The sequence below is a fragment of the Syngnathus typhle genome, linkage group LG9 (genome assembly GCF_033458585.1).
Source record: "Syngnathus typhle isolate RoL2023-S1 ecotype Sweden linkage group LG9, RoL_Styp_1.0, whole genome shotgun sequence".
NCBI lineage: Eukaryota > Metazoa > Chordata > Actinopteri > Syngnathiformes > Syngnathidae > Syngnathus > Syngnathus typhle.
In genome coordinates this window covers 8,580,723-8,596,134 of record NC_083746.1, presented here as the reverse complement: position 1 = coordinate 8,596,134, position 15,412 = coordinate 8,580,723, and the positions used below count along the sequence as shown (strand labels likewise).

Sequence of the window (15,412 nt, the reverse complement as noted above, 5' to 3'; positions counted from 1 at the left end):
TACCTCATGGTGTTCTGTAAACATAGCTACAAGGATCTGCAGTTGTCATTAGCAACAATGGGAAGAGAAAAAAAAAAAGACAGCAATATTGATAGTCAAACTTTATTGTACTCCCAATATACCAGCGTAATTGAAGCAACAAGTGTGTACCATGCTGGCAGGATAAAAGTAACTTGAAACATTGTTAGGCTGTCTGCATCTCTTCTTCCTCAGCAGAGTGGTAGTGCCTGTACTCTGCTTTCAGCTCCCATGTGCTTTTGTGAGCACCTTTGCTGTTGTATGTTCCAATTTCCCTCATGATCTCTTTCAGGTAGGTCTGTGGACATTGCATAAACATGACTTTAATTTTAAAGATGGGATGGCATTAAAAAAAGTCAGTACAATTCCTCCTTGAAAATGGATTAAATGGTATGTAAATTGGGACTGGCTGTGGATTTACTGACGCCCACTTTTTGGGTGGAGTCTGCTTGATTTGACATCTGCCTAACTACGTCAGAGAAGGCATGTCACTGGCTTGCTTACAATCCTTGGTCAATATCCTGTTATTTTGGAATAAAGTACTTTATTTAACGTTTAAGGCAACTAAAATGCCCAATACTTGTTGGAAAGATCAGGAGCACCTCGACTTCCAGTGAGAAGGACTTTCTTGAGCTGAGTGTGGCCGTTTAAAACACCTTTTCGGATAGGCGGCGCAGGTGGAACCCCATACGTGGACATCAGGGCAAATGTAAGTAAAATAAACCCTTACAGATTTTAATTGAATATATAACCATCTATGAACAATCCAGCTAACAAAGCCTCTCGGGACATTTGTTTGTTGGAGTTGGTGAAAGGAAATAAATGTGACTGGGCACTTTAGCTGCAGTGGCTACTCATTTCTTCTGAATCGAAATGGGGCTAAGTAGAGATATCCACATTAGCCTTTAGTTATTTTATGATTTATACAAAACGAATTGATAAAATACAAAACGCTAAGTTTTATTATTTTTTCCTTATCAAATTTTCATATGTGTCTCTGATTGTAGAGGACACTTTCCAAATGAAGGGTGGCAAAAAAAAAAAAAAAAAGCTTTTTGTGACTAGATGTCAGTTGTCAGGATAAACTTGCAAAAGACTGAGTCCATGTCAAATTATTTCCTAACAGCCCAACACCCTGAACCATTAGGCACACTGATATTCAATAAACAACCACAAGGTGGCACTGTGGAGCTTGAAAACCCATACCTACTGTCTCCATGCTGATGAACAGCAAGACTTGAGACAATGGACATTTCGGTTACTTCAGTTCAGTTAATTGGCCGTGCTAGCCAAGTGCTTTGGGAGAGCAACGGGTGGCGTGGAGTGTATCGCGGCGTTTGTCTCCCACTCAAGCGATAGTTACGCAATCAGATGCAATCAGAGGGAGCGAATTGGACCTCAAGGTCTCATCAGCACCTACACGTTGCCTTTTCTCTCCTCGCTGGAGCTGTTATCGATGCAACCCGTGTGCGTGCACGTGTGTGAGAGCAACAGAAAAAAAACGGTCCCAAATTGTAGCCGCAGTGTGTGAACAAGCACAAACGTCATGCTGTGGGCGATTGGTGCTAATGGAAGAGAGCAAGGTGGAAAGTGGGCAGGTGTATTTGTTTGTTTCTTCTGTTTGGCTCACCACAGGTTGCTTGGTGATGTCCACCAGGTCTTTTATGTTGTAATACTGATGCTTCTCAAAGGCAGCGAAAAGCATGTCCAACACCACCTGTCGCTCAGCTCTCACCATCTTGCCCTCGGATTTCTTCTTCTTTTCATATTCCACCTGGGAAACACACCGGGGGTCACTACCGACGCCGACGTTAGACAGGCGTGGGAGAAATCGAGCGCTGACGTTAAAGTCGTGGTTGGCCACAGGCTTGAAGACGGTCGTGATGGCTCGGTCAAGCTTCTGTGACAAACGCTGAGGCTTCAAGGACTCCTTCATTTGAACCCTGGCAACCACAAGCACATTAATACACTTGGATACATTGCTTTAAGACTAGATACAGCTGACAACACAACTGTTGGCCTGACAACAGTCTTTTTTTAATTCATTCAACCATAAAACTCATTTTTATGTCTACTGTCTATATTCTTATCTATAGGCTGCTGCTTTATGTTTACAACTATGTACATATTCACAAATTTGTCTCCGGTCAAGATAATCCAATGAGTAATGATACAACAACACATGACAACTCGTTCTTGTTCTACATTGGCCTTAATGAAGGGGACATTTGTTGAACAGATCACTGCGTACTAAAATGTGGGCCATCTGTAATGTCTGACCAGCATCCAAACCAAATGATCAGTGCACAAATGAGGTCCCCGCCAACATTGCTTTCCGCAAGTGTGCTCTTGTAATTTTGTCAGTTTAAATGTTCATTAATGGAGGACTCACAAATGGTCTGAAACAACAACTCAAAATGTGTTATGTTTGCATTGTAGTGGCGCATCTACCAGTGACAGTTGCTATAGTGATCTGGCCTCAATAGCAGATTATGATGAAAAGCACTCAAATGGTTTAAGAAGAAAAAAAAAAAAGGTAGACACATGGATGGACGGACAAACAAACACAATAGGATTGCTGGTTTACTGAGTCGTAGCATGTTTCGGTGCCAGTATCACACATGGCAGAGGATCACTGCAACTGACATGTTAGAAAAGTGTGATGTCAACACCCTGTGTTTGCCCACATCACTTGTGTATCCCTTAACCACATTTGGAGGCTCACTTACTTCTTCAGCTTCATGTAGTTGTCAGTGACGACGGGTCTGCATTCAGCTCTGTGTACCACCATCCCCTCCAGACTGATTTCATCTACAACAAAGATGATGCCCATTTCTGACTTGTCACAAACTATTGTTCCTTTGTCATCTACAAATGCTATCGATTTAAGAGCACCATTTGTAGGTCCCTTCCTCTATTTTATTGTGCCTTGTAGACTTTCCTCAAGGAGTGACGTGGAATTAAACATCTTCATCTTGTCGTTACTGTATTGACAACCACTTGGTGATGTAGTCACACTTGTTTTATTAGTCATCGATTGTATGTGGAGATGGATTATTTGTGAGAAGCTGAAACATTTTACACTCCTCAGTGGAGCGAGATGCTTAAAGGGCTGCAAGGTGACCTGTGGAGGAGACGGAATCCTCTGATGTGTGAATGAGTTAACGATGCAGGGATACGTGCCAACGTCACCTCGACTCCAAATGTGTGGGCAAGTCAGCCAAAAGGAAAAAAAAAAATAAGTGTGAAGCGTGACGTCTTATCTGGTGACGACATTCCGTGACGACAGCGGCGCAGCGGGATCCCGTCGGAACATGCCAAGTGTTACCACTCTTTGTGATTGCTCTTTTCGTGTGACTGAAATAGTCACGCTGTGTACAGATCATTCTTTTTTTATTATTGGTGTTGAATATATTTTTTGCGTCTGCACGCAAAATAATCATAATTCAGAGTTCTTTAAGTTGATTGTCCCTTTTCTTAATTGGTCACATTAACATTATAATTTTGTATGGTTCCATTTATTTGTCAAACAGACTTTCATTTTTGGTTTTAAGTATTTACTATTAGAAAGAGCTGCTTTGTAGAGGGAGTAAAAATGGTTGATTTTATAGTGAAGGCCTCTGACTCTCATTATTCAGGGAAGGAAGGTGAAATGGATGAACCGCTCACGACAAGTCCAATCATTAAGGGAAACGGATTACGCAGAAATGACTCTCTGGCAAAAGAAGTTCTTCACTGTGGCTGCCTGTAGATATTCTTCAGTAAAAGGTACGTTTGATTGACTTGACTATAAGTCATGAGAAGTTGCTCTGAAGTTTAAGTCTTATTTTGGGATGAAATGTATTTGATAAAAAACTAGACCAAGACCAGTGAATCACAGTAGTAGTGGTAGCATATACAAAAGTCGCTCTGAAGTATAAGTCGAAATTTAGTTTCTTTTTCTACATTCATTTGGTGGTTTGAATATATCAATTTTAAAGTCCAGGACCAATAATCTATTCTCATACAAAGTCCATAATATTGTGAACTCCTTACTTCTCAGACTTCAAAATGGCTGCACCGAGCTGCTGTAGTGACTCACTGGGTAATTATGAGCATGTGAACATACGCTCCTTTTTGTTGAGTTCAAATTTGCTGGCAGAAAGATGAGCTTGCGAGCGGCGTCATATGATTTAAAACAGCGTTGAATCATTTAGTGCAGGTGCAAAAGCGGTGGTCACCATAGCAACCGCCACATGCTGTCCAACTTCACGCGTCACATTAAGTTCAATCAAATGACGGTTGGCGGGTTCTGAATTATCGAGGCCATTAACACTTGAGTGGCGGTACAAATCAGAAGTAAGGCTTTTATTTATTTATTTATTTAGCTTCACGGCAGGCGATTAAAGCAAACGACTGGATGAAACACAAGCGGGCAAACAAGCTAAAATGACACCCACGCACAACACACGTGTGCACGCAAGTAAACGACTGAAAATGTTGGTAGGTGGAGGGCCACAGGGAAGAGGATCTCAAGGCTTCGGTGTGGGGGAGGAACTCTTGAGATTTTCAAAAATGTCCAACAGCCAGGTTACACTATGCAAAATCTCCAGACACAAACCTTTGCTTTTTCCAATACAATCACGCAGAAACCTCCAAAGTCAAAGCGGCCCAACAAAGTGCCTGACTTAAAATACACAGAGTTCAGTACTAAACAATAAAGCCACACAAAACGCAGCAAAAACGAGAAATTTACACCGAAAAAAAAGTTTTAAAATCACATACGGGGGCCATAAATTGGACTGCCTGCGTCTGTTCTGTGACTGTAATGCAGAATTCCAGCCTCCAGAAGTTACAATAGCTTTAATTTTCATTAAATAACATACTGTATGTGATCTGTCCATTTAAATAAAATCCGTTTATCAATTTCTATTTTCCAAAGGTATTGCATCACGCAGAAGACTCACACAATAGCGGTTTAAACTGATTTTTTTCCCAAGACTTGAGTAGTATATTCTGAAATATAAAAGAAAGCATTTACACATTCAAGGCTATCATTGAATAGTGGATGAGAGGAGTGAGGACAACAGAAGACGAGAGACGGATGCGAGGGAGAGGTTACCCGTCCACCCCCTCACACCCAACTCATTCTTCCATCTGTTTGAAGGCCTTCTGCTTGCAGCGTTGACCTTCCTAATGTTTCACACAACAAACAGCAGGCCGCCCACCAAAGCCTCCATCCACCACTCGTCTCTAACCTTCCTCTCCTCATCCATCGTTGACAAGACGATCTGCTAAATACACAAGACTGACGTTCCCTCACGTTCTCCATGGACGCGCGTCTTATCAACCATAAAACCACTGCTGCATCTGTTGTTTTTCCTCTGTCGTTAATTGCCGTGTAGAGTCTCGTTACGGCTTCGCATAATGATAGCTGTATGAAACGTGTCGCAATTAGTTTTCCCAACATTTGTACAACGCCCAAAAGACCCGCAATCAATAGTATAGTCGTCCAAATAGATGACTTCCGTGCCATTGTTTATATACCCTGGAGGCACATTTCAGCCTGTGCGTGATCATTTTACGGTCTTTCTCCTCCCCGTAATGGCGTCAGGCAATGTCAAGTAACCATTAATCGCTGTAATCTACCAGGACAGCGCTGCGTGTACATGAGAAGAGTTAATAATGCGCTAGCTTTAAATAGCCACAGCCATGCTGGATGGCAGATGCGCTGGACTTGGTGGAAGGCAAATTGATTGAGTGCATTATTTATTTGCCGTGTTTGCTCCTGACTGCTCATTCCTGCTTCCACCATGAAGTGTAGAAAAAGATAGATCAGTGTGTGTGTGTAGGTGTGTATCTTGCTAATTGGCTCTCCAAATTGAATTTTCTACTCGAGCTCATCTACGCAGCCCAGAGGTCAGTTCACTCAGGAAGTGCAATGATTCCATTCATTTCCAAGAATCTAATTTTAAATTCTGGTAACGGGAAAGGCGTCTCAAGACGGTTCGATATAGCTGGGCGCAGATAACAAGGAGGGAGCGTTAATCACTTTTTAATCGCATATTAGCCACAGAGTAATGATGCGTTTTGAGTTTCGTTATTGTTTGAATTTACCTCGCTGACACCCATTAAGTTGGGTCTATTAAATCAAAGAATGGCTCGCACAATGAAGAGACGAAACTGACAGCTCCGAGCGCGTCGAGGACCCTTTTCTAAATGGTTGCCATGCCAGCTTCACAGCAGTCAGTGACTCCGTGTTTCACCAGGAGCTCTTACTGCTCCTTTATGAATTATTCAGCACCTTAAATAGGGAGGGAGGATGGTGTTTTTATTTTTCTGAGCATTTGGAGAAATTTAATTCATTCAGCTCCAACAGCTGTGCAATACACAGCTTGACCTTTTTGACAGTAAATCGAAAACTTGACGGGCTATGTTGGTGAAAAGGAGGGAGAAAGCAAGTCTAACTAGCCGGAGTGCACCCGGGTACATTTGGCTTGTTTGCAATTCGGATTAAGTGTGCTTGACGTCTCCGCTAATTGCTTATGATGAGGAAACCGCCAGACACACACACACGCGCGCGTAGATGTGTGGACTAAATGCATTTCCAAAGGTAACCAAGTTGTACTTAGAAGATATTCTTTTTTTTTTTTTTTTGCCTTCCGGGAAATCAATGTGATAACAAGAAACTATGAGAGAAATCAATCTTTCCTTGCTGTAGGGCAGACAGAGTAGATCTGACTCCTGTGAAAATCTGGTGCAGACTTAAAGACTTTTTACATGCAGAGACTCAATTTCATTTGCGTGTGTGTGTGTATGCGAGCGCACTGATTACTAGAGCGTAGTTCTGTACCTGTTGAGTGGTGGGGGTGGAGTTCATACCCGACTGCTATTTACTCATTTTTTTTTCGTTTTACCCTAACTGAATGCGATGCTTGTCTGTCCACCCACACATGGGGAGGGAGAAAGCAATGGAGGGAGACAGCGAGAGAGAGTACAAGTGAGAGAGTGAAGGTGGGAGGGAAGGAGGGCGGGAGACCAGTATAGAGATCCTTTCTCGTTTAAATGATCAGTCCACGGGAGCTCGCCCACCTGACAGGACTCGGCCACCTACTCGCTCACACTTTTAAACCCACTCCGGATCACTGAACAAGATCCGAAGACACCTCGTATCAGAGACTTCCTCGTCTGAAAAGAAAAAGAAGGCTGCTAATCCGATCAGTGGTGCCCGCACACATGCATCCGTGCCAGCTGTGAGGAGGCTGGGTCCAAGCTGGAGAGGCTGACTGAGAATGGAATGGAATCTCAGAAGAATGGAAAGTGAATTGAGACACATCAACCCAGACTTGCTGCAGCCCAGCAAGAGCTTCAAGAAGCCCACGTCAGGCACCATCACCGTCAATGTCGGCGGGTTCCTGTACACTGCTCACCGGAGCACCCTGGCTAAGCACCAGGGTACTTTTCTAGAAGAGTTGGCCAATGGTAAGAAACCCGTCCAGCACATGGATTCCATGGGAAATCCGTTCATCGACAGAGACGGTCCGGTTTTCCGGCATGTGCTCAACTACCTGCGAACTGGAGAGCTGCAGCTACCCGACGACTTCCGGGAGGCGGGGCTCCTCCGGAGGGAGGCCGATTTTTACCGTCTGGTTGAACTTGGAGAAGCCGTGGCCGAGTGGGAGACTCACCGGGCTGCCCGGCGGGAGCCCGCCTTCTTGGAGATGACAGATAGCCATGAGAGGTCACAAGGTCTGAAGGTGTATTGCAGCGATCCCGCCTTCCTCGACAAGGTCAAAGGTCGACTGGTGCAGATCTCAAAGAGTCGCCTGGACGGCTTTCCGGAAGAGTTTGAGGTGTCATCCAACGTGATCCAGTTCAGACATTTCATCAAGTCGGAGCCGGGCTCGCGGCTGGTGCTGAAGGAGGACAGCACATTCTTGTGCACGCTTGACTGCCTGAAACTAGAGACGGTGATGCTCGCCTTGAAATCTGGCTTCAGGTTGGTCACCAGCCTGGATAGCAGCAAAGGCTCCGTCGTGGCAGCGGAAGCCTTGCATTTTGTCAAATAGGCTGACGGGAGGGAGAGATAGAAGAAAGAGGAGAGATGTGGCGCCACGAAGGAAAAAGAAAAAAAAAGAAGCAGTGCCTGATTTCACATTCGCCCCTCCGACATTTAATTTGGGCTCGCTTGAAAGTCTTGTAATGCGTGTTGAGCTGTGATTCGTTATTAGCGGAAAAAGAAACGAACAAGATGAATGCGCTTTCATGTGGTGTTTATACTGTGTAGTCAAAAAACTTATTGCGCAACAGCAGCTCCTAATCAAAGCATTCAATCTGGCTGGAATAGGCTATTCTGACTCGGACTACATTTTAAGAGCCCCCACAGTGCCCCAAAAGTGAGATTCTCAACACCAGAGGTACCTTTCCACATTTCCTGCTTCTGCTGCTTTTGCAATAGCCGCAGCCCTTCGAAACGACTCGTGACCGTCGTGCCATTTGGCTTTTACTTAAGTGTGGGTATTACAATACAACGTGTGTACTTGGTTTACTAGCTAGGTTTGATGTCCTAATCTGAACCAGCATCTGTTTCTCTTTTCCTTGCATTCAGCTAAGTTTAGCGCAAACAACTGTGACCGTTGTAAGGGCTTTCAATCGAGCATATGTGCGCTCAATAAATTTTGTGTTGGTGCTGTGAGCCTCTGTGTAGTCAGTGCATCAATCATGACGACGTGAATATTTTATGAATAAAATGATGCTGAAACACTCAGTGGCAGTTTTTGTATCCTTATGCATGGTGGTTATAATAGCGCTGCATTATTCATACATTAAATTGATTAGCGGCGACAGAGTCAAATTGCAGTTGAATCAAACACACATTTTAAAGTGAGGCAGTTGGTGCAAAAACTCCAACAAACTCAAAACATTACTGACACAAATTGGATACTAAGTAGTTCCTTTTTAGGCTTTTTGTTTTGGAATTAAAACCCATTAAAAAGGAACTATTGTGTTGTAGAGTATACACTTATATTCTCCAGCTTCTTGAAAATGACAAAATAGCTCTAAGTGAGTCCACAGTGACAAAGAAATCATGTTTTTAATTATACGTTGGACTATTATGATGTTGCAGAAATCATTCTGAAAAACACCTTAACCCCTCTTTAAAAAAAAGACATTTTAAATCCATGCTGACTTACTCCATAATAGTCCAACTCAACCTGTGGCAGTCCTTGGGGAGAGAAGATCTGGTACCCACAAAGTAGGCCAATCATCCTCTTCCCTCAAGGAGAACCACTTTGTACCCGACTCCACGTCACTAGAGCGTACGATTAACTTGAAAATGGCACACACACTAGGCAGACATTTCAAAAATATACACAAAATTGTGCCATTATAGATAATTTGAGTAGGCCCTTCTCATACTATGATATGGGCTTCTAAAGCACAGACAAATTGTTACTGATATGTCTCCAGACTGGTCACATTATGGCTTGTGGCTGTAATCTGCCAATACTGGCTAGTGCCTGAAAAGAAAAAAAAAACTGAAAGTAATGTGCTACATTATTAAAATTTGCAATAGCAAGATGTCTGGCTTGAGGATTCAAATACGGAAAGGACAAAATGAACTAATAAAACCCCCCAAAAAAAGCTTTAAAAAAATCATGACTCATTTCAGTTGTAAGAATGTAAGAATTATCCATGTGGTCTTTCTTTTGCAACTGCCACCCAGGAAATATTGCGCACAATGTTTTTTTTTTATTTGCTACTAATACTTATTATTGTATTTGCGTATGAAAAAAAAGACTACGTGTCATTGTATTTAGTTTTAATTTTGAATTTATGAAAGGTTGGTGTCATTTAAAAAAACAAAAAAAAAATCATATTTGCATGCAGACTCGTGGTGGTCATTGGGAATTTTGGAGATTGTCTCGAATGGCAGGTCGGTCTTTTGGCCCAGTCACGGACATTGTGACTCTATTCGAGACTGTTGTGATTTTAGCACCAAGCCATTCTAATTGCAGTTGAGCTTCATGCATTTTTAATGGCGCTTACTGCCATACTTGCTAAGTGCAAAGTCACATGATTTATGCATCCCCAAAAGACAACTTTGGATGAAGTGAGTTAGAAGAAATGTTCTAGCCAAGCAAATGTGTTTTTTTTTTTTACCTGTTGCTGGGCAATCTCAATTCCTCTATTTCCATCGTTATGCTCTCAAATACTTCAGTCATGTACCGACCCTTTATTAGAAAATGACTAACATTCCTCAGATTCTTATCCTACTGGTCCAGAAACAGAAACCAAGGACATTCCATGTTCAGATCAGAAGCACAGGGCAGATGGCTGGGAAAGGATTTGAAAAAAAAATCGGTAATCCAATTCAACTGCAAGAAGGCTCGGGAGATTTCCAGCCATTTGCAAGATGTACATCCGCATTATGCTTGTCCTCGGGTTGACGCTTGCAAATTGAAAAAAAAAAATAGAACAATATACACAACTTAATCAGCACAATCGAAATATTGGAACGCTAGGGATGCTTTTTCTCTCCGTAATTTATTATTTTGTCTTTTCAACATAAAGAAACAACTCGATCTGCAAGCTCAGTTGCCACGACAACGACCTGAAATGGACACACTAATAACGCAATTAAATTAGTGCCATCACAACCACGCTTCGATGTATGTTCCATGACGCAGTGTAAACAATTAAGAAAAAACATCTCGCATTCAACATTGTGGAGTGAATGACAGCCATAAAACATCCACGTGATTACGTACAGCCAACAATACTTTCTACGTTTTTCACTTTTGTAGTCAAGCGTTGTTTTGCTCAATAATGGGAAAAATTAAATTCTCGCATCTTTCTGCCTCAACTATGACTAACTGGATGCTTCTGTCTTACATGGAATCTATGAACAAAGCACAGAATGATTCATCCAGCCTGTTGCTGTTTCAATGGCTCCATTGAGGATGTTATTTCATCACGAGGTATTGAATTGTCAATCCAGATCAGGGCTGGTTTCGGCTATTAACGATAAATGGAAAATAGACACTGAAAACCTCAAACACACACTAGCCGATGTCATTTGGCGATGTACAACAGATTGTTTTTTATCGCGTATACTCTGTTTATACTTCCACCCCAGAGAGCCGAAAGAAACGTTTATTATTCTCAACGTGTTTGCCAACACATTTGCTAACTTCTTGTTGTTTTTATGTCACAGGTGTCCTGTGTGGGAGCACAGCAGGTAGGTGGCAAAGCTTTTAATGACATTGTGTATTAAATACGGCCACTTCAACGGTGGCAGGGTGAGTCACCTTGGACAAAACAACCATGGCGAGGAAATTTGAACATACAATTGCCAGTTGTGTCTTAAAAATGGATAAATATGAATCGAAGGTATCATAATCATTTTAAAAATGGAAATGAAATCTGCACAAGATTACAGATTCTGGGAAAGAAGAAGAAGAATTGAAGACTTTATCATCACACTAAAATATAAGATATCGAGATCAGACTATATTACCAGGCAAGTTCATGATTAGTGTGCTGTCCAAAAGAAGGAAAATTCTAGTGAGGCAAAAATGCTCATGAGGTCTGAACTTCGAAGATGAACTTTGAAAGACTTAAAATAATGTACTCAATCGTGAAAACATTTTATCATAAGACTTAACTACTATACAAAAGCAAAGAAAGGCAACTATAATTTATGCTATTTAGGCGCTGCTTCAGCAAGTGAAAATACAATTCTGTCTGACAACACCAAGTGAACGCTAATTTATTAGCCGTATTTAGCACTCCAAGAAGAAGACTGCAATATTTCAAACGGCGCACGTTATAAAAATAGTTAAAATTTTAGATGCCATTGGACATTGGATAAAAGCGTGACTGTTAATCTTTTATGATTATGTTTCTTCTTCTTCAAAAAAAAAAAATGGTTTTGCCCCATTATAACAGGTTAAGACAGTCATAGCCTTAAGTAGAAGAGCATTACTTTACAGCCGGCTGGCTGGCTGTCAGCACACTTCTCTGGCAGCCTGTTGCTTAGCAACTTCTTGATCAATACCTGCTTCTTGCCAGAGCAAAACACGAGGAAGCGAGGGGAAACAATGAAGTTCAATTTGGTGCAAAAAGTACAAAAGGCAAGTCAGACACTATTCATGCATTTCTCCGTCACAGATGGTTGTCATTAGCAACCTCTCACCATTGTTGCCTGACTGAGCGCTTGCGTTAAAAGGGCGTTGGCGTGCAGTGTGAAAAGTGGACATTATAAGGTTGACTGAATGACTTGGAGATAATAGGAATTGAGTCCCAGCTGGGAATGAAGGGGTGAAACTCTCATTTGGTAGGCTTCGATATGAAATATTCCGCAAAGCAGCAGGTAACATCTAGCCTACAAGTCAGCATTTTGGTCTGAAAATATTTCAACCATTTCTGACTATATGGCAAGCATCTCACACGGGTGTACAAAAGGGGAGTTAAAAACCACGGAATATATGGTCAGACATTTGAACAATAGGGGGAAAAAACGGGCTTCCATTAAACCATTAACTCTTGCGTTACGGTTTTAAAATGTCAATATATGACATTAAAGAAGAAGTCAAGCCCAGAATTTCCCCACTAATGGCAATCTGATTAATATTGGGTTTGCAGGATATAAATTAAGGAGCAAAATACACTCGGGTTTTTTGCCAGGTCTCAGGGTACAACCAATCACGGATGAGCTTCAGACAAATGGTGAGCGGAATACTGTGTATCTACTAGATGGGCTGCACAGAACATATTACTACGAAAATATTTTTTCTTCCCTTTAAAACATTGCTGTAGGCTATGGGGAATGAAAATGTAATGATATCATACACAGGATGGATGTTAAGAACATTGTCATTTGCTGCCATTGACATTGGAAGCATCCACTTTAGATACCTATCAATTTGATAATCCAATATTTTGAATTACACAACATCGTAGGAAGTTGCATGTTATGACAGCTCTGATTCCATTGTTTGCCGTTTGGGGTTTTTGGCGTGGTACCAGGAGGTGTGTGAGAAAGTGAGAAAGAGGGAGACTTGGAAAGTGAGTGGGAAAGCAGAGACATACTGCACACCTTACTGTGGGCGTGTGATGTCATACCTAAGCAGTGGCCAAGAAAACAATGAGAAAAACTAAAAGATTTTAGAGGCAATAATCTAAATTTTAGTTAGCTTCATATTTTCACAATCCTGACACATTCATGGCCTCAATATATGTAAATGTTCGGCATAAATCTATGTTGGATTCTTTTTATTTCTGGACTGTGTAATTTTTTTTAATGCATTTATCAACACCACCTTCTACATAAAATTTGCAAGTGGCGAAAAAACTTGCAAAAGAGGAGCAAAAATCCATTATCATATGTAGGTGGTATTAATGTACAAGACAAGTGTGGGTGCATTTAAAGTGCTCCAGGGCGCTGAAAGCAGAAATCTCGTGGCACGCTGTGCTTCCTGTTGAAGGCTTTAATTCAATTCTCAGCAGTTTAAAAAGGTAACATTTTAGCCAGTTGAGTAGAAATGTGGCTGTAGAGGAATGAGGGCAATTGCAGACAGGAATTTACTTTAGCTCTTGGGTGACATGCGTATGAGGCGGTATGCCTGGGGGAGTGTTGGCAGCCGACCGTTAGTCAGACTTTGTTGATACAAGCACCGTGGTTTATCTGTAACTTTTTCTCCTCAACCGCTTCTATTTCTAGAACAGTGTTCCATTTCTACTCAGATTATTTGGAATGGAATCTTGAATCAACAAATCCGGCTCCTACAGAGGAAAACCTTTACAAGCATGACAAGGATTCAATAATTCAAAAGATGTAAATTCCCAACCTCACAATATAGTTGCTGCTATTATTATGCTCTGATGCAAATTTCAGAATATTCCTGGCACTATAAGCGTGCCAGCAAACAGCCTACAAATGTAAATGAGAATACCCTGACAGTTTTCTCTTGGATTTTACAGTGAAATCACAGCTGAATGTATTAACTCGCTTTCTCTAGAAATATATTTAAAAATAAATAAAGCAGGATTGAGATTTTATAGATATTTTATATCACCTAGAAACACACATTTCTCAAATAATTGCACCATTTACCGTAAATTCCGGACTATAAGCCGCACCGGACTATAAACCGCACCAGCTAAAATTGGGGGATATTTTAGTTTTTTTCTTATATAAGCCGCACCGGACTATAAGCCGCACGTGCACACGCATTTTTTTTACAAAGAAAGACCGTTCACAGAAAGCCTTTTTAAAGTTTTAATAACATACTTTACATGTCTTTCTAAACATTGCCTGTGACGAAGGGTTTAGAGCCCTTTGACGCAGGTCACCTAGCGTGCATTCCTACTAAAGCTCATAATAGTCACAAGTAACACAGCCAGAATAAGCAGCAGCCATAGTAGTGTTTCAAAATAGTATTTTTGTTGTTGTTTTTTTCTTCAAGATACCGCAGTGTATAAAAGTGATCAAGTCATCACAAAAATCACGAAAAAAAAAATCATTATATAAGCCGCACCTGACTATAAGCCGCAGGGTTCAAAATTTTGGAAAAAAGTCGCGGCTTATAGTCCGGAATTTACGGTAATTAATGAAATGTAATTAATTGTGTGAAAAGATTTTTATGCAAAATTGAAGTAGCATCTGTTCTCAAAACCAAATCTGACCTTTATCATCCTGGCTGAAGACTGCCATGGTTTGTCCACCCAGTGAGTTCATGGTGAAGGGATGCTCTCTTGGGACCTGCAGAGGAGAATCACTTTCCCCTCCAGCACTCACAGTTGTCAGCTCTTCGTCCAGGCTGAAACAAACCTAACCAAAACAAAAAATAAATCAGTATAATACTGATATATTACAAATAAAATGCAGCTGCAATGCATATATAAGAAATTCAGTTAGCAGTGCTTTCATTGGCTATGTCTCACCTGAGTTTTGTCGTGCTTTCTAAAAAGGGGAGAAACAGACAAGATTTTAAAAAGACAGACAATTGTAATCAAAAACGTTGTAAATAAAATAATGACTCAATCAAGCCATACATACTTTTCAATTGTAATCTTCCCCACCTCCCCATTCTCTGTCGCTTTGTCCCACTGTTGAGCCAAATACTTGGGAACCTTGCAGAAAGACAGTCACGTTTGATTACTTCAATGCAATCCTACCAGAAAAAATTATTATACATCTACTTTTAATTTTGCTTGCATGAATAAGAGATCGACAGTTTGCCAATTAATAGAGAGATAATGATGGTTGCGTCTGCTAAGTAGAGAACGTTTTGCTATCTTGATTATTTGCAGGTGAACAAACCTTGACAAGCCACACGTTTTTACTTTCTTTAGCTCCGGTGAGATTTACTTCGGCTTTCTGGGACATATTTGCGATGTTATATCAACA

At 41.3% G+C, this 15,412-nt stretch overlaps 2 protein-coding genes across 2 annotated transcripts; one reads left to right on the top strand and one right to left on the bottom strand.

The window, feature by feature from the left end:
* Positions 1 to 96: 96 nt before the first annotated feature.
* On the bottom strand, positions 97 to 15,391 carry LOC133159602 (general transcription factor IIF subunit 2-like). Its single transcript, XM_061286730.1, has 8 exons — positions 15,326 to 15,391; positions 15,062 to 15,135; positions 14,947 to 14,965; positions 14,689 to 14,833; positions 2,748 to 2,829; positions 1,862 to 1,961; positions 1,649 to 1,792; positions 97 to 316 (listed from the first exon to the last, which is right to left on the bottom strand). The coding sequence occupies exons 1-8, from the start codon at positions 15,389 to 15,391 to the stop codon at positions 185 to 187; spliced, it is 762 nt and encodes a 253-aa protein (XP_061142714.1). The 3' UTR covers positions 97 to 184.
* Positions 6,680 to 8,764, top strand: kctd4 (potassium channel tetramerization domain containing 4). The gene has a single exon (XM_061286721.1). It carries the CDS (start codon positions 7,290 to 7,292, stop codon positions 8,064 to 8,066), a length of 777 nt encoding a protein of 258 aa, XP_061142705.1. The 5' UTR covers positions 6,680 to 7,289; the 3' UTR covers positions 8,067 to 8,764.
* Positions 15,392 to 15,412: the final 21 nt, after the last annotated feature.